We start from the raw sequence: 19004 nt of genomic DNA, 5'->3' as shown, positions 1-19004 counted from the left end.
ATCAGCCAGGAAATTGCAGATCGTACAGTAATGGGTCAGAATGTGTAACCAGAGCACAACAGAAACTCTTTGCCAAACCATAAATCTGTGTCTTGCGTCATTAGTTCAGTCTTTTGGAAAAGTTAATGTTTTAATATTCTCCGGCCTGTATGTCAAACAACATATTCACAGGCCCATCATGAGATGGCTGAATAACCCGATGGATTTTCTCCTATGAGGCAATGAAGAAAAACAAGTGTTACTGTCATAACAGCTCTGTCAGGTGAGGCTGGTCACATGAAAACAGAAGCTGTAACCTTTGACCTTTGTGATAGACAGAGGAGGTCAGCTCAGGTCACTCAGATGTAATAGAGACAAACATGGGTTGAAGCTGGATCAGTCACTCTGTTAGGCACGCTGGCCTCCACACTGGGTCTGGGTTTCAACACTGTAATACATCCTACTTGGAATTTAAAAGTGTGGAGAGAATATTTTTAAATGAACATTTTAAAAAATTTTGTCTCTTTCCAAAAGTTAGGTGAGAAAATCGTTACCACTCTCGTATCTGTCCAGTAAAGGCTACAACAATCAGTGACAGCTATCTTAGGTTAGCATAAGGACCAAGCAGGGGGGCAATGCTAATAGTCTTTAAATAGGCAAACAAAATTAAAGTGTTCAAACGAAAAGTGTAAAGAAAGGTTTGGGGCCTAAACGGAGTAGTTTTAATTGAACCACTGCTTTAATGCAGTGTCTCTGTTTATTTTTACATAGCTCTTCATGCTGTATAAGACAATATCTGAGCACTGTACTCTGTTGCAACACTTAAAGGTAAAGGACTTTTCATGTTAACATTCATTTTGCAGAGGGACGTAAAAATGAGCAACAATCCACAGTAGATTAAGGAGAATAAATACCTCAGCACTCAGTTCAACGGTCCACCTGACACGTTCCACTAATCCTGCAGGTGTCTGAAGTAACATAACAAATTATATTTTATGAAGAGTAACTGAACAACATGACGATATCACTGTATAAATCAGCTCCATAAATGATGCAGTGGGACTATCTGCTAACATCAGTGTTCAAATTCACTAATGCACTAATCAGAGTCCATTCCTGCAGCCAATACCCTGTAAAACCTCTCTAAAATGATATCCAGGTCTTTGTTTATATATTTAAAAAAAAAGAGTTCAACAATAAGCTTGCAATTTTCCAGTTTCCACATTTTTGACTGTGTAGCTTCCATTGTTGGATAAATGAACAAGAAAGTCAACAATTTCATATGCATAAACAAATTCTTCCAATAGGAATGAACACTGGTCAGAGCAGCAATACTGTGTATAAAATCGTATTTGTCTTTAAGCCCTTAAAATCAAGTAATCTGCACGAATGTGTAAGTCTGCATGTCCCGTTCTGTATCTCAGTACTTACTAAAAATTTGATTTGTTGAAGGTGTCTGTTACCTGTATGCCTCCCAGAAAACCATATTCTTATAATTTTACAGTCCACTGACTGCAGAGTCAGCTGAAACACAGTCTGACACAGCTAAAAAAAAAAAAAAAAAAAAAAGAAGCTGAAACGCTAATCAAAATATACACATTTGGGTCTCACTCCTTGACGATGAAAAAAATATTACATTTTCCTGCTTAGACCACACTTTCTACATGACTGCATATTATGTGTTTTGTCAAATGTTCAAACACAACTCATTACAGATAATCGACAATCTACCAGGAGACTGTAGATGCAACACAGCTCGACTCTCAATGCGCACACTGTTACCCAATGTAACTGAAACCGGGGTCTTTGCGCTCAGCACTACCACACCAGCCCAAAACACTAAGAGTCTGGTATTACACTGAGAGGTCTCCGCTGTGTCGGCAAAGTGCCGTTTTGTACTGAGTGACAATAGCATCAGATAAGGTTGACAGATAGCCTTTGGGTGCCCTCTCTCCCTGGTAAACTGGTGATATGAGTCTGCTGTCCTGTACACAAACACTCCACACATAATGAGGCCTGAAACTTAAGAAGCAGATCTGATGGCTTCAACTCTTGTCTGGTCAAACTGAGGATTCGGGGACGGTTTACCCTCATGTGCTAACACCGACCTTCATTTCTAGTCCTCGGACAGGACACCTCCAATATCGCTAATTATCAGAGGCCTCCAGACGCGCTATAACCTGACAGCAGAAGTGATGATGGATGAGCTGTGTACACGTGTCAGGGAGAAGGGTGTCTGTCTTTTTGAACGTCTGTGCTTCTGCGTGTGGTCCGCAGCCCGACGTCACACTCTGCCAGACCTCGTAATTGATCTGCAAAGCTACTGGGAGGAACGGAGGGTCATGTAAGGTAAGACTACAACCTGAGAGGAGAGAGCGCAGCCTAGCAGAGCAGGTTTCATCAGACTGCAGATGAAATAGAGAAACTGCATCTCATAATCTTTGTTCATAATATGTGATGGGCTAAGTTACGAGCTAAGGGTCAAAATGTTTCAGAAAAACAGAGGGCTACTCTCACAGGAGGCTGAGAAAAAAAAAATACCTCTACTGTGCAGCCGTGGATAGAAAGCTGATCAAAGTTGAATTTAGAAGGGCCAAAAAGTCAATTCTGATGTTTCCGCAGACAACCAATATCTAACTCATAAAAAGTGTTCCCACAAAGTTTCTTACAATTTTATTGTTAAAATCACCTTAAAATAATGAGACCAGAGTCAGTAAAAAATATGTTGTGCAAGTTCTAATCCAATGTCTCTGTAGATAGATAGATAGATAGATAGATAGATAGATAGATAGATAGATAGATAGATAGACAGACAGACAGATAGATATACTTTACTGTAGTCCTGTCATATATCATTAAATGTTAAATGTCAGCCCCCCCATTTTTTTTTTTATATATAATCTTTTCTTCTTCTACTTTTTCTCAAATGTTAAATATAAATCAACTGTGTCGTAACTATTCAGACCCATAATTTAAAATTGCACCTGACTGCTAGCTCGTGGGTGGCAGCAGCTACAGAAGCAGAGGAAAGTAATACCAAGAGGTGTATGTTTGGATCTCAGAAACCTTATCGTTGGCAAAAACTACTTCCAAAGAATGATCCAAAAAAGTTGAATGTATTCATTTCTCCCTTATCCCGTGTTTGCTGATCTGACAACACAGGAGAGAGACGTGCAGGCGAAGGCAAACACACATCTGCAGCTCCTTATCCTTCAGGCAATATGAGTCACATCAAGTATATGATATAAATCGCTCTTGTTTCAATGTAGAAAATGAGTGTAATAGCTCGATTATGAATTCGATCAAACAATATTCTCTTTGAATGCAAAAAGAAGCCATGCTGGATCAACTACTGCAGGTAAATGAGAAAGCTGAATGGGTTGTGCGTATGCTTAGCGTGGCAAACTTCCTCACCAGGTCTGTGCGCCTTGGGCGCGGCCATGTTCATGACCCTGCTCACATCCTGAGGTTTGGGCGGCGAGGCGGTGAAACGGCAGATGCCCGACTCAGACGGCGTGCTGGACGTCAGGCTGTCGGTGTAGTCGTTGGTCCCTGCGGTCATCTGTTCGGACGAGGTGTCGGAGATGAAGCATTCTGTGATGGTGAACTTGGCGTGGCGGAGCTGCTCTTCCATCTTAGCATGCTCGTAGGCTCTGGCCAGCTCCTCGTAGGTGGAGGAAGCGCTCTCTGTTGATACCATGCTGCTCCGTGCACGATCTGAGGTTACAAGTTGCACATTGTGAAGCACATGTTTTATTATTGTACATTCTGTAGCCTCTAGTGCGACGCTTTTTTTTTTTTAAACACCGTTGCTGTGTTTTTGTTATATTTTATTCAGTTTTGGGGGAGTTTTAGTTTTAATTAGTGAGATAAATGGCGTGGGTTAAAGTTGGATTCATACCCTGGAAGCCCCATCCAAGAGAACGCCCCAAAGTTGCTCTTTGAAATGAAAACACTACAGCCACAATGTTTTAAATTGCAGAGAAGTCACGCAGATTACCGTCACAGTTGACAACATGACTTCTGTCACATTCCTCGACTAATTATCAACAAAGCTGTGAGTTTGCGTTGTTCCTGGAGAGCCACGCTTTGATCTAACTTTACCTGTGTCCTGTGAAGGGCTGACACTGTAGCTGTCACTCTCTTTGTCCACAGAGCCAGTGGCACGCGGTGTGGGGAGTCTCCAGTCGGTGGTCAGGGTGTGTGAGGAGCTGGTGGGGTGCGGCCGGTTCAGAGTCCACTGGCTGGCGTAGCGGCTCCGTGCTGCGGCCGGACCGGCTTTGGCAGTGCGTCTGGCAGTGGGATCTAGTAAAGACAGAGGAGGAAACACTGTCAGTGAACTGAGGTAATAACAGATTTTTTTTTTTTTTTTTTTTTTTTTTAAATCTTTCTGTTGAATCAATTCAAGTCTAAATCCTCTGCCACAACATAAACTACGTTTAATGTCACTGGATAAATTATACTGGATTAAACTATTAACTATATTCAATTATCTGCAGAAATATTTTTGGTATGAATATTTAGCATTAGTATTTATAACACAATAAAGTCTAAGAGCTTCCACTCCGTGAGTAAACAGAAATTAGTGCTTAAATAAAAAAAATAAAAAAATCTTTATTTCATTTCGAACAGTATACGTTGGTGCTTACTGGTAGCGTAAATGTGTACCTGGGACATAGGTTGCAGTCTTTCAAATTTGTCTTTCGAAATCGTATTAGGAGAATTATATTAATCAGTAGGATAATTGCTCTGTCAATAACAGAATATAATAAAATATTTATTTCATTGCTGCACAGAAACAAAGGAAGAAATTAAATTCCACAGGGACACATTTACCTCCAACAACCAGGGTTTAGTTTTCAACAGACCACGCGTTCCGTTCTAAGACAGCAGGACCAGTTCATTTGTTCACACGGTCACAAAAGTTGAAACTGCTGTTCAGATGTGGCCCAAAATTTAAGGAGACGCTAAGTTGATGTTTTCTGAACACTGAACAATCTCAAACTCCAACAGTCTCTGCACAGACACACAAACAGTATCATATTCAGTGTGACCCAGACAGGCGGCTGCTCTGTGCACCACTGGGCCGATTCAGAGTGAGAGCCTTTAGAAAAAGGACTGGATTGGATCTGCGCAGGGAAGAATAGTGTCGGTAATTGCAGTAGGTCAGACAGTAATTCTATCAGCGGCGATGGCAGGACGAAATGATGGAGGTGTTTGGCCAACAGCAGGGAGGGAAAAAAACGGTCTGAGTCAGCAATCTGGGTTCATGCACCACTGGTCAGGTTAAATGAACCAGTCATGTGACTGTTTGCTTGTGTGTACATGCACGTGTGTTTGACTGGGATGAGCATTTGGCTTGTGTATGCTAGTGTGTATTCGCAGAAATTTGATACCGTTCTGTGCGTTTCATGTCTTCACGTTTATATCATGTTACACTGGCAGATATCAATCATTCATCAAAAACATGGTATGTTTATGGGAAATGAATGAAAATAATAAAACAAAATCATTTTGGTATTTATTTATTTGGTAGATTATTTCAATAATTGTATTGCTTCTGTTTCTGGTTTAAAATTTAGGTCCAAGATTAACTACATGTGTTGCGATACTAAAAGTATTAGAAAAGTCCAAATTAGTAGTTATGTAAATACATATATTGGACAATGGTCTGCAAAAAGTCATTTCTGTTCATCACTAACTGCATGTGTCCAAGTCTGCATGTGCATTCAGGCCAACTGGCCAGTTGGAGCGGGGCAATCAGATGAGAACGTGTCAAGAAGAAGCAGGGAGATCACTACTCTTCATCAGTTCTGCTTCAGCGGAGCTCAAACACCAGAGGCCCAGCAGCCGCGCTGCACAAAGACTCTGTGATCTCGCTGTTGAAAGGGTGGCTCACGTATTGTACTGTATGAGGGCTGTCTACAGTTAAACTAAGACTGGGTGGAAAAGCTATTTGCCTTGCATTTGATTCAGATAAATGTGCAATGAAATGCTATTACTACTGTTTTTTTTCACGGTGCCGAGGTAAATTCCTTTTAAAGTGGAGGAAATTTAGCAGAGTAAGATTCATAGCTGCAGAAATAAATCAAACAAAATCACCACTTTAGACACAAGACAGTTTTTTTAACACTCTGTTATTGTTAGTCACACAGGACTACTATTATTAGAAGTAGTAAAGGAAATAAATGCTGAGCACTGACGGTGGTGGGACTCACTGGTTCCAGGCCTAGCATCGGACACGTCCACCAGCGGCCCGGTGGCCTGGGACAGGGACTGGTAGTGGACTGTGTGGGTCACTGTGGAGGACTTCTGCTTATTGGTCTCCCCAAAGTCATTGTCTGTCAACAGCACAGTGGACCTGTCATCTGAGAGAGGGAAGGAGGGCAATAAGGATCATGCATACATGGTGACTGATAAGCCCGAGGTGGGAGTCCGAGTGTCTTACCGATTGTCTCCATGGTGTCCCTCTCCTCGATGAGGAGCTGAGCTCTGGGGATGTCAATGTGCATTCTTAACGTCTGCTGCTGCTTGTTCACTGTGTCCGGTGTGCGGGTGTTCTTACTGAGGAGATTAATGAGGAAAAATTAATTACTTTTCAGCTGTGTGGTTTTGCATTGTATCGCAGAAATGCTAATTCAATCCCATTTAAGCTGATAAGTAGCTGTAAGAAGGCAAGAGGGACAGAATGAATGCAATATATTTGATTTTTACTGATAGGCAATGTAACTCCGGGCTACACCATGATTTATGTTCCCTGTTTAAAGGAAAGCAGGGTGTATACATTAAAATTAAGAATACATACCTCATCAGCATTTCTGCCAGGCTTTTGGCATCTGTGAAATCAGCAAAGAGGTAGTTAATACCGTAATAGCACTGTTCTAGTTGATAAGCTACAGAAGTGGACAATCACTGACATTTATTGAATCATTGACAATTCCTGTGATACAATGGCAACGATAGCATGTTAGAGAGTTGTGAAATAAGACAATTACCAAAGTTTCTGAATTATGAAAGCAAACTTTAACCTCAATTTTGTGTTTAATTGGTTCAAATGCACCATGAAAAGATGACATCATGCTCTGAAGACGTTGCTTTTGTAAACAATACGCAAATGTGATAAAGGACTAAATAATGTCATGTTTTGTACTCTTGAGATAAAATGCAGAGCTGAACTTCGTACAAAACCTACCTCTGAGTCTTTTGAGCCTCTGCTCCCTCCTCCTCCTCTTAAGCACCATAAGCATAATAAAGACCAGCACAGCAACCACGAGAACAGATGTGATGGTCACCACCATCTTCAGCCCTCCGCTGCCTGACATGTTGTCTGAGATGGGATCTCCTGTTTTCAGCAGGGGAGGGATGGTGCCTTGAAGGAAAGAAACAGATTGAGACATTTCTGAGTAATTAATACACAAACAAGAATATCACCAACTGACCATACAGTCTGTTCGAAGGGAAAGTACATCCTATTTTTGTCTTAATTTCCGCTGCTTTTAATGTGAAACATTTGTGCAAAAGCACACCTCTTGGCTCATTTTATGCAACACCAAATGATAATCCACAACACCATAATATATCAATGTTGTTTTCCTGCAAGCAAAGGATGGAAGAATTAGATTATGTTTTATGGAACACAGTCAGAGATTATAGGGATGGGAAGATGCTTAGGAATTCAACTTTGATGACTGTTTTTCCATGTGCATGCTTTTTATGTGCAGACAAAGAAAGCTAAGAATCCCTTAAGATAAAAGCAATAAGGTTCCTTTATTAGCCTTTAACATGAGCTTTAAATATATAACATTATGGTTTGTTCATGAACGACTGGCAAGTTCCAACCTCTGAGTGGGAGAATACACTGAAGTAGAAACACCCCACAAGGAAAGTGAGGTTTGACGTCACTCGACTTGGAAGTGTTTGTTGATGATTAAAATATATTTTTCTCTCCAGTCATAGTATAAAAGTCGGTAGTTGACTGAGGCTCAGGGGCACCAGCTTTGTAGTGGACTGAATATGTGCTGTGACTCTCCAGGGCTGATGCTCAGCAGCTGAGCTGAGCTACAGAACCACTGTCAAACGAACAGCATCCACACACACTTCTCTGCCAACACACTCACATGTACACATAACATCCTGACAGGCAGTTTACACAGCTCAGCAAAACTCTTCAGAGGAAATGAATTACCAGTCTGGAGTGCACCATAGAGTGCTAACCAGCTCCTGCTTCACAGATTATACATGTACTGTGTGTTTGACTGACACAATCTGTAGCCCAAGGCAAAAAAAGCCACATCATTGTCCGTGGGGAACGTGAAGACCATCCCCCGCTCTCTTACTGAGCCGTCAGGCTACCTGTCAGTTTGTTCAAAGGCTTACAAAACAGCCGGCTTCACTAATAATCTTAAAACACATACAGTACTGTAGGCAGAATTGTACAGAGGTACTTCATGCTGTAACACTGATACCGTTAACAGCAGCAGAGTATATAATGGAGCTCCTTATGCTTTATCAAGCAGGCCTACCAGTTTGCTGTTTCAGGGTCATATTTAAACACAAAGCACTGAGCTTTTTGCTGTATTTGGTCCTGAACAGCTTTCAACTTTAAATCTCGTCTTAAATCTCACTTTTACAAAATGGCCTTTCTTAACAACAGATTTTCTTTGTTCACTATCATGAGCTTTTAATGTTTTTACTATATATATTCATGTATTTATTTATATGGTTTATTATGGTATTATTATGGTTTAATATGTTAATGGGTTTATTCTTAATTCTGTTTATGTGAATTTCCTGACTTTGGAAAACACGTTGCAGGTTAATCTAGAACAACTATATAAACTATATTACCATGATTATTATTGATAATCATAGTAATAATGAAAAATAGTTTTCTAGTCTTGAGAGTCTGGTTTCTAGTTTCATCCATAGATCCTCAATCACTGTGTCTGCAATCTGTTTAATCCACACTTACTTCCGTCAGCATTGAGAGTAGCAAAGGTGATTCTCTTTTCTGCTGATCCGGCGCTGTTGGTGACCTTCATCTGCAGTTCATACCAGGTCGCCTCCTGCAAGTCGTACAGAATGTAGCTCTTGGTCAGCGATGTGCGCTGGGCTGTGGTCCAGGAGGCTGAGTCCACTGCTCGGTACTCCAGTATGAAGGATGTGATTGGACAGCCACCGTTGTTCCAGCCAACCAGGTTGAGCCGGGCCCTGGTGGAGTTGATGCTGGTGAAGAGTTCATGATCTTTGGCAAATTGGGGCTCTGAGGAGAAGACAGACAGAAGGGAGAAGCTGCAACTTGGAAAAGATCCCAGACTTGATTATGTCACAGTTAAAAATCATAAGCTGGCACCAACATGATAACTTTTACAGCTAAACACAAGTAAAATGACCTTAAATAGACTTTTTTCTACCCAGAAAGTTTCACTATTTTAAGTTTTGTGAATCAATGGAAATATAATCTTCACTTCACTGGGCAAAATGAAATATTCCCTAATCCAAGTATATTCATTTTCACTCTAGAGAAACCAGAGACAAACTGTAATATACTGTATGTAAGTGAGCATGACTCCAAAACAAAGCTGCTTTGACTGATCTCAGACAAGACAACTAGTTTTATCACAGCTCTGTATTTAATTTCAAAATGTGGCTAAACACATTCAGTTCCCCACAGTGCCTTTCATTACCTTTCCCATGGGTCTTAGCTTCAATGATCTCACTGATGCGCCCAGGCCCCACTGCATTCTGGGCCGTCAGGGTGAATTTGTACCATGTGCCACACTTCAGATTCTCCAGACGGTACGAACGCTCGCTGGGGCTGATGGGAAAACTACCCCACTGCTCGCTGTTGTCTTCTGAATGCTGCAGGATGTAACCTTGGTGGAGAACAGGGAAAGTTAAGATAAGTTAAGTCAAGACAGTTAAGTCAGATGTTAAGTATCTTTCCTCTATTACATGTAAGACTACAAGTCTCTAACTACCTGTGCAGAAAACTCTATATGGATGCACCTTTTAATGAAGAGAGAATCATTTTAACCATTCGTGGCCAGTTGGTGCTAATTGATGCTTCTATAACTGTTTGACGTATTAAAAACTGAGACCCTCCTTTTTTAGATCCTGCAGTTGTCCTAAGTGTAAAATTATTGTTCTGTAAATACAAAATAATGCTTGTGCTAATGCTAATAATGAAAGCTTTTCTGAAAATGTATTTGACTCGGAGGATAATAATATGAAACAATTTAACGAAAGTGCCTGAAAAACAAGTGAGTTCATCTCCTCAGACACCAACAGAGGCAACGACATCAAAATGTTTCATATAGATACAGTACATATGAACTGTATTTTACCTTGACAGCATCAGGTCTGAGGATCATACAACTGTGAATAAAGACTAAATAATTCATTCACATTTCATCCAAAAGTTTTGTGTTCTTTCCTCGAGCATGCTGCAAGCTTGGATACAAATAGACAATAATAAGCTTGTGTGTATTTTGGTGATGCTGTGAGCAGGGAGGCAGAACAAATGGTATGGAGAAGGTATCACACAGCTTTTATAGCGACCACAGCTCTGAAGACAGGAGCCCCTTGATTAGGAGCGATGATAGATCACCACTAATAGTCTCACTGTGATTGTGCTTTCTTTAAGATGGAGCGCTTTAATCTTTCACTTAAACAGACCTAATCTTCCCTGCTGCTTTTTAATCTACCTTTTAGGACTTGAGTATTGCGCCGCACCAGCAGATAATGAGACACAAGCACAAAAACCGGGGTGTCAGAGCAGAGTGAGGGAGGAGGTGACATTGGCTATCACAAACAGCTGAAGGGAGGAGATTGTTTTCATATAATGGATAATGTGTTTAGCTGAAGCTAAATTGTGGATGCGTGCATCACATGTAGCTGTGATGAAACTGTCCACTTTGTGGTTTCATTTGTCGCGTGTTGTGACTCCCTCACCTCGGATGGAGCTCCCTCCATTGTCACCAGGTATCCATGACAATGTGATTGATGTGGTGGTTGTCTTGGTAACTGTGAGGCGTGGCTGGTCAGGAGGCACTGTGAATATGAGGACAAACAAAGAGGTCACTGCAAGGTTTGTATTTGTGTTTTACGGCCTCTTGTCTCCTTGTCAAGGTTCACCTCAGAAACCTGAACCGCATTCTTGGCCGTGCTGGCCTGACGTTGTGTTGAAGATCTTTTGTTTTTATCTAAGCTTTTGACAGATATAGAGGAGGAGAAAAGCAGAAATCTTGGAGCATGGAAATCTGTTAGGGTAAGAAATATCATTTAACCCACAGTAGTAGTCAATTCAAGTTTCATGTACACTCAGTGAAGAAAAACTGTAATCTGGAACAGACGTAGAAAATAAATAAGGATATGCCTAAATTTTTGGCTCGGTCTCAACAAAGTTATGCACACCTAATACTAAATCAAGACTTCTTTAAACCTGCAGTGCAGAACTTTTGTCTCTCCCTCCTGACGGTGGCAGAGAAATCACAAAAACCCTGTTGACACGATTATGTCATTGGCTCCACTGTAGACTACTTTGTGGTTACTGTTGCAGCTGTGATTAATTGGTGAATAAATTGGGGATAAATGAAATAAAGGGAGTCATAAACTACGCAAAATACCTCATTTCACTATCTGAAATGAATCCATTTGGTCCGATAATTTCTGGAAAGTCTAGAGGAGCCGCATGATCGAATTATTTTATCGCTATTGAAGTAAGCGTAGACTAAGGCTGAAATTAGCCAGTTCGGCCAGAGGAGGTCGCTAGTGTGCAAGCTCTCCCCACAAAGCATGCTCAGTCTGTATTAGTCTGGCAGGGCGGGAATGTCTTACCAGACACTAGATTTAAAAGAATCAGAGAGATGTTTCTGGCAGTTTCATCAGTATTGTGTGAACTCATTTGGTTGGGCCTGAATGTAAAGAACATTCATTTGCAACATATATGTGTAAGTCCTACACAGTCCTGCACAACAATCAATTTTGATATTTCAGTGACTAGGTATGATCAGTGAAGTATTTCTAATACTATGACTACTTGCCTTGGACCTGCAGGTTGAGTGTGATCTCATCTGACCCCCAGTTGTTGCTGGCCACACAGCTGTAGTTCCCAGAATCCTCTGCTTTCACTGTGCGGATGATGAAGCTGCCATTGCCATGGACGCTACGACGACCATCCACCAGGACTGGTGTAGGAGTCCCATTGGTGCTAGAAACAGAGAGGAACATGGCCCTGATCAATCACCATTACACGGTCATGATCTATCCCTGAACGTTTTGTGTCCTATCTACACTGCCCAATGCTACCTGTGTGACTTACTTTCCCTTCAGCCACTTAATGGTAGGAAGAAGGTCTCCTACAGCTTTGCATGGTAAAACAATGTCCTTCATCCAAGGAGTGGTCACTGTCCCATTGAACGTCAGGATCCTGGCTGGAACTAAAAGCCACAAAAACAAACAGAAACTTTGTAGGGGATCAGAAGGTTTCATCAAAAGTCAACAAAGTGAGACTTAAAGTATTTAATGTGATTTATTGAGGAAATAATGCAATCATTATAAAAGAGCTTGTGACTGAATAATCAAACTATCAGACAGACTGATGAAAATTTCATCAAGACAAAAACACTGAGGAGGCTTTCAGGCCAGTTCAGTTTGGGTGTTGTACCTTTGTCCAGAGGCTCCACTGTGATCTTCTCACTGTTGTTGCCATGACCTGCAGCAGTCACAGCCACCACCCAGATACTGTACTGTCTGTTCTGAGCCAAGTTCGGGATCCTGTAGAAATATATATCTGGAGACGCCTCGAACTCGCTCATCACCTGTAAACGGCAGGGAGGGAAAAGATTAATGTATCATTGGGCAGCTGTAGCATCCAGCAGTGCAGAGATGGAGCTGTTTAATATTTTTAAGATGATTCAGAATCACTGTGGCTGACAAACTGGGAGTGAAGGTTGTGGAAAATCGGGAAAATCTTGTGGTATACAAATGCTATTACCATGGGATGCAAGTTGGAGCAGAAGACGATGTATTTCCTGATGATGCCGTTGAGTTTGAGTGGAGGCAGCCAGGAGACGAACACGACTGAGCTGCTGGAGGCTGCGGCCTTCACTCCTGCTGGAGGACCAGGAACTGTAAAAGAAGAGAGTGCAGTGGAATATATTATTGGCTTTAGTGTCCTGTTCCCATACAATAAGTCTTCAAGTAGAAACTTTACTAATTTGTGGTATTTGATCATGTTTCTCATACCATCCTCTTTCGTGCGGACGTAGATCTGTTCACTGCGGACTCCGTCTCCAGCGTTGGTGAAGGCTAAGACCTGGATGCTGTAGTTAGTGTATTTCTCCAATCCGTCCAGCTCCAGCGACGGCTGACTGGTGGTCACATTTCTAATTTCTCCCAGTTCTGACACAGAAGAGGATATATGTCTAAGAAGTCTGGGCATCAAAAGCTACACAATGTAGCAGTGTGGTGCAGCTTAGTTGTATTGTTATGAATACTAACAACAGCAGTTAAGTCAGCTTTGGAAACTTGTGAAAATATCCCTTTCTTTGGGATGAAGGTTAAAATGTTATGCTTGTCTACTGAGAATATTTTGATGAAGTGCTGAGCACTCATTTGCATAATGTTTAAAATATTTCAACTGAAAGAAACAGGTATTAAGGGATTTCACTGCTCGGTTTTGCTTGGATTTTCGCTCTCATCTCTTCCTCTCCACCCTCTTTATGTCCTGTCACTCAGACCTGAAGCAATAGGCCTGGCTGGAGTTATTGCATTGTGAATTATTGATGGCGACCAGCCAGACTGCAGGTTGGGTTACTGCTATGCTTCTATACATTCAAAGGAACTTGAACCGCAATTATATCCTCTGTGCAATTCAGACTTTTCCATTGTTCACCAGCATTGGAAAGCACCATTTCATAATGCAATGTGGTGCAAACTATTTGAAAGTCAGATGTTGATCATCAAATATGTAAATAAGCTTATACATTTCAGGCAGATAATACTTCTACTTACTATTGTAAGCGTAAATACGCTGCTGAAAATGATATTTAAACCCTGAAAAATGTGCAAAGATAATAATACCAGGGTCTAAATTTGTAAACCTCAAACAGGATGAGTCAGATATACATTTGTTTGTCATTTATCTGAAAATGACTGCTCATATCTCAGAAATGAGTAAATAGAAATAAACCATAAAAAAAGAAAAACAGACACAAACAGACAACAGAATATTACAAAATGACAGCACAGCCTCCCCTAGTGGAGGGGTGAACAAGCAACAGCAATGAAACAAAGACTGCATTGATGATTGATCATACTACTTAAAGTAAACTGTCTTCATCAACGATTTATATCTGTGTGTGTGTGTGTGTGTGTGTGTGTGTGTGTGTGTGTGTGTGTGTGTGTGTGTGTGTGTGTGTGTGTGTGTGTGTGTGTGTGTGTGTGTGTGTGTGTGTGTGTGTGTTAATACCTCCATCAGGCAGGTTGGCCCAGTAGATGACTCTGTAGCCCTGCAGGTTTCCATTGAGAGCCTCTCTGGGCAGAGGCATCCAGGAGAGGGAGATAACCTCTGGAGACTTGGCCACAGCCAGGACATTTTCAGGAGGCCGAGACGGCACTACCAGAGACAAGAGAGGAAGGAAAGTATTGAAGTGGAGGCTTCATGAGTGGCAATACCAGTGATTGTCAAGCCAAGTACCCTTATGTAGGCTATTCACTGAGCACCCAAAATGAGTTACACAAATACCCGCTGACACCAAATAGTCAAGAAGCTCAGTGAATCACTTTTATACATTAGTGAACAATATTTCCAAATAATTTTCTTCTTTATTGAGAAAGCCTTTTTGAAAATCACTCATCGGTGAACAGATAAAATGTATAATTGTGGTAATTCAGAGAAACATCTTAAAAAAAACTTGAAATATTGACGTAATGAAATCCAAGAGTTTCACATATGAACAGTGTTCAATGTGTTTGTTAAAAAACTTTCATATTTGTATTTTCATTAGGCAATGTAGTCCAGAGAAATTATAAAAAAAAAATAACCCAATCAATTTATTATTTCATTATAAATAACAGTTATAGGTTTTAGTGATAAATAAAGGGTTTATTTGTATTATTTTTTATTTCATTAAATCTGTATGCACATTGCTCTCAATTACAGCTACGGGCAGGATAGAACTGAAGACAAAGCTTTTATTTCTGTGGTGAATTGTAGTTCAAAAAGGGTCCAGTAGATGGAGGCCTTATCACAAGAATATATTTGCGCATTTTTTTTTAGCCTCACTGCATCTAAAAGGCAGTGCAGGGAGGCAACTGCAACTGCAAATTCAATACAAAGACAAGTAATGTCCTAATAAAGTAAATGCAAGACTCTTTAAAGCATGGACATATGGATATACAACACACAAGAGCCACCCACATCCCCTGCTTACCATCCTCCAGAGTCTTGGTGACCACCTGCTGTGATGATGGCCCGGTGCCGGCTCTGTTGGCTGCCTGCACCACCACGCTGTACTGAGTGAACTTCTTCAGGTTGTCTAGCACGATGCTCTCTGTGGTGTCTCCCGTGGTGTCCAGGCTGATGATGGTAAACTGGTGGCTCCCACCGGGGCTGTACTCTCTGTAGCCCACCTGGTAGCCACGGATCACGCCGTTCTGCAGGTGCTTCTGGGGAGGCTGCAACGTGAGGATGAGGAGGGGAAACATGGTCAGTTTCCCTATCTTTACTCAAATTATTCAAATGCTGAATACTGGATGATTCTGTAAAGTTATGTAGTTCTATTGCTGATTGTCTTTTCATTTGAAACACTATTATTTTTTTATCTTCTGTCAGCCTTTATAACAAACCATGACCAAGAAATCCTTGTCATTTTAAAAACATTAAGTTGAATAGTTATGCTAATTTCACTGTTGTCACTTTGAGCCATTGTCTTTAATCTTGTGTATCTGTCCACTTTATTATACTTTGTTTATATTTTTATTTATTCAGATCCTCATAAGGCTATCTTCCACAAGAATACCCTTCCTGGGATCCACAAAAATAAATAAAATGAAAACAAAATAATATAAATAAACACGAGGAGTCAATGTCATTTGTAGCTACAGCTCCAGACAGTAGTTTTGTCAAAACAAACACTGCTATACTGTTATCTACTCTGTTAGAGATGGCAAATCTAGCGTCAAAATAAAACATTTGTATCACCTTTTTGTTTTTTCTGACCGTTTACTGTTAAATTCATGATGACTCAAAAGTTGTAATGACATTTATTTTAATGCCTTGGCTCATAATATTAGACTTAAGACTTTGTACTGCACCTTCCAGGAAACTTTGATGCTCTGCGGAGAGGTGGGCTCCAGAGTGACATCCTGTGGAGGACCGTCAGGAGCTGTAAATGAAGCACATCATTCAACATGACTTCATGCCTGGGTTTAAAATGGGAGAAATGATCCACCATGAAGACTGTTCAGTTTCAGTAGATGGTGCTGGTGAGCTGATAATCTACTTTCCTTCATGCTCTTGCTTATTCATGAGCCTTGCAGGTTTCACCTCAACTTAATAATAATTTTTTTTAAAAACCGTGTAACATCATCAACTTTAACCATAAATGATGTGAGAAATGATACATGAAGTTTATTACATTATTTTAGCAATGAATCCGATAAAATGTGCCATTTTAATGTGCTGGAATGCCGTGGGGGGATCATTATAGGCAATAGGAGATCAAGTGAACACTGATGGGGCTGACTAAAAGCAACAGAGAACTGATCTGTTTCCCCTGACATAAAAGATGATGGCCTCCATTTAAAACAACTGTAAAATAATTATGTGCAGATGACTCAACAGGTTTGCAGGCGAGGACAAAACGGACTCTATATCTTAAGAGTTTCGTTCCAAACAACCATTTAATAGAGTGTCAAATGATCATTTCTGCTCAGATGAGTCAAAGCTGTTACACATGTATGTAAAAGGTCACGTTTCCTCAGGACTTTAGGAGTATCATGCTAGTGAGAAGCTCACTAACCTGCTTCATCAGTTGTGATGGTGAGCTCATTGCTGGGGTTGCTGTTGCCAATGATGTTCTTGGCAACCATGCGGATGTTATAAGTGGAGGAAGGATGGAGGTCAATAATAGTGGCCTGGTTGAGCTGCGGTGACACATCTTTGGTTACCTGGGCTGATAGCCATGAAGCTAGAAGAGACAAAAAGGGATAAGGTGATCAGACTCACGTTTTTTTTTTTTTTAAATTTTAGGATTACTGTTTATTGTTATGTTTGTTGCCTCATGTGCCACATCCATTTTTTCCCTTTGTGTCTACCTGATTTGTTCTTGCACTCGATATCATATCCTGTGATGGGGCTGTTGCCGTCGAAGCCCATGGTCCAGCGGAGAGCAATGGTTCGATCTTTAACCTCCCGGATCTCCACCTCTGGAGGGTCAGGTGGTTCTGAGGACCGTCAACACAACAGTAAGTTACACAGTGACTGGGGAGCGTTGGCAGGCAGGCGGTGTATCTGTTTTACTCTGTGATTTCCCTAGTGAGTTCAGGAGTCACATTGTGCAGCAATTAAATTCATAAATTAATGAAGTAGTGAATGACTGAAATCTTAACGACTCCCTGTCAGAGTTTCCTTCCATGTAGATAAAAAAAACTAAAAAACAAAGGCGAAGCTTACCTTGCACTGTGAGCTGTATGATGCCTCGGTCCTCGCCGAAGGAGTTGATGGCATGACAAGAGAAGAAGCCTGAGTCCTCACGTACAGTAGGCATAATCTATAGAAAGAGACACCATACTCGTGTTTTTAGGTGGGCAGAGTTGGACTATCAATTATGGATCTAAAACATTGTGATTTTTTTTTTCAAAAGGAGGGATGGACACTTGACTCAACCTCAATACTTCCATCCTTTACTTTAAGGTGAAATAGAGAGGGAGACAGAAGCTCCATCCTAAACCATGTGAGACACTTTACTCGATTATCTCTCAGCTCATATTCCTTGAATTAGCTGTACTCGTCCATACTGAGTTTTAACCACCTTTAAATTGAACTGGAAGGTAGCTCTTTAAGAGCTTTAAGATTTTTAGATTATGTGAATGTATTCTAGCCTGAATTTGCTCTCCCCCTGCCTCCCCATCTCTTCCTCCCCCTCTGCTTTCCATCTGCCTGTATAGATAAAAATGACTGAAGGCCTGTATTCGATTCACAGTGAAACTGAGCGCTCACCACCAGTGTAGAGATGACTTCGTCGGCCACCTCTTTGACAGTGACCACATATCGGCTGGTCTCCGGGTTGATGATGCGCTCCTCTTTCTCCCAGCGCACCATGATGGGTTTCTCCCCGTGAGCTTTGCAGCTCATCATCTTCTCCTCGCCCTGTGTGGCCAGAGTGGTGTTGGGGTAGGAGGTGATCATGGCTGGGACTGGACGGAGATGACAGAGAGGGGAAGGGGAAGAGCAGGAGGATGGTGAGAACAGAAAAGAAAAGAATGTGATACTGAAGAGGTAGAATCACTTTGGAAATGACTGCTTTCACATTGCCATATCTATTGGTATTACACTTTTTACACCAAAACAAAAGAAATCAAACTATATTTGGGAAAACACAGTGCATTCGGCTGTATTTCCTGTTTTACGCTGAGAAAACTCCGTCTCTGTTTTTCTCTGACAATTATGACAACCATTTAAACACTCCAGGGACCATCATGAACTCACGTCTGAGTCTACCTGTCTGCCCCAATACTTAGAGATCGAAAAAGAGCCCTTCAGGTAAGCCTGCGCCTGCTTTGATAACGACAGTAAACGGTAACGTGCTGCTTTCTGAAGATGAGCCAGAGGAATGGAGAAAAAAAAGCAGTGACTCCTGGGTGAACTCCCATCGGTCTGGAGTGTGGAGCCGGTCTGGCTCTACGCTGTAACCGCACACCAGACTCATTAGCAACACATCTAGCGCGTGTGTGAGTGTGTGTCGTTCAGCAGAAGGAGTATATGTTGTGAATGTCTTTCACCCACAGTCTGTACTCAC

The 19004-nt window shown here is 41.2% G+C and overlaps 1 protein-coding gene across 2 annotated transcripts in view; it reads right to left on the bottom strand.

The window, feature by feature from the left end:
* Positions 1-19004, bottom strand: part of dscamb (Down syndrome cell adhesion molecule b) — a 116836-nt gene that overhangs the window by 3444 nt on the left and 94388 nt on the right. Inside the window, exons 12-32 of one of the 2 annotated variants that reach the window (XM_069706248.1) lie at positions 18206-18402; positions 17660-17756; positions 17302-17430; positions 17007-17174; positions 16300-16370; positions 15417-15660; positions 14453-14599; positions 13228-13383; positions 12977-13110; positions 12647-12800; positions 12302-12419; positions 12024-12190; positions 10933-11031; positions 9666-9854; positions 8951-9241; positions 7172-7348; positions 6785-6815; positions 6428-6543; positions 6183-6347; positions 4084-4284; positions 3394-3696 (exon numbers count right to left, since the gene is read on the bottom strand). In XM_069706248.1, the coding sequence (XP_069562349.1) occupies positions 3394-3696; positions 4084-4284; positions 6183-6347; positions 6428-6543; positions 6785-6815; positions 7172-7348; positions 8951-9241; positions 9666-9854; positions 10933-11031; positions 12024-12190; positions 12302-12419; positions 12647-12800; positions 12977-13110; positions 13228-13383; positions 14453-14599; positions 15417-15660; positions 16300-16370; positions 17007-17174; positions 17302-17430; positions 17660-17756; positions 18206-18402 (3354 nt within the window). The remainder of the gene's footprint in view (positions 1-3393; positions 3697-4083; positions 4285-6182; positions 6348-6427; positions 6544-6784; positions 6816-7171; positions 7349-8950; positions 9242-9665; positions 9855-10932; positions 11032-12023; positions 12191-12301; positions 12420-12646; positions 12801-12976; positions 13111-13227; positions 13384-14452; positions 14600-15416; positions 15661-16299; positions 16371-17006; positions 17175-17301; positions 17431-17659; positions 17757-18205; positions 18403-19004) is intronic. The other variant, XM_069706322.1, reaches the window with a different exon arrangement.

The sequence above is a fragment of the Brachyistius frenatus genome, unplaced genomic scaffold (assembly GCF_029030835.1).
Source record: "Brachyistius frenatus isolate BFR_SWC_R1_liver_20210118 unplaced genomic scaffold, ASM2903083v1 Contig_1, whole genome shotgun sequence".
In the NCBI taxonomy this organism is placed as follows: Eukaryota; Metazoa; Chordata; class Actinopteri; family Embiotocidae; genus Brachyistius; species Brachyistius frenatus.
This window is presented reverse-complemented; position numbering and strand designations above follow the sequence as displayed.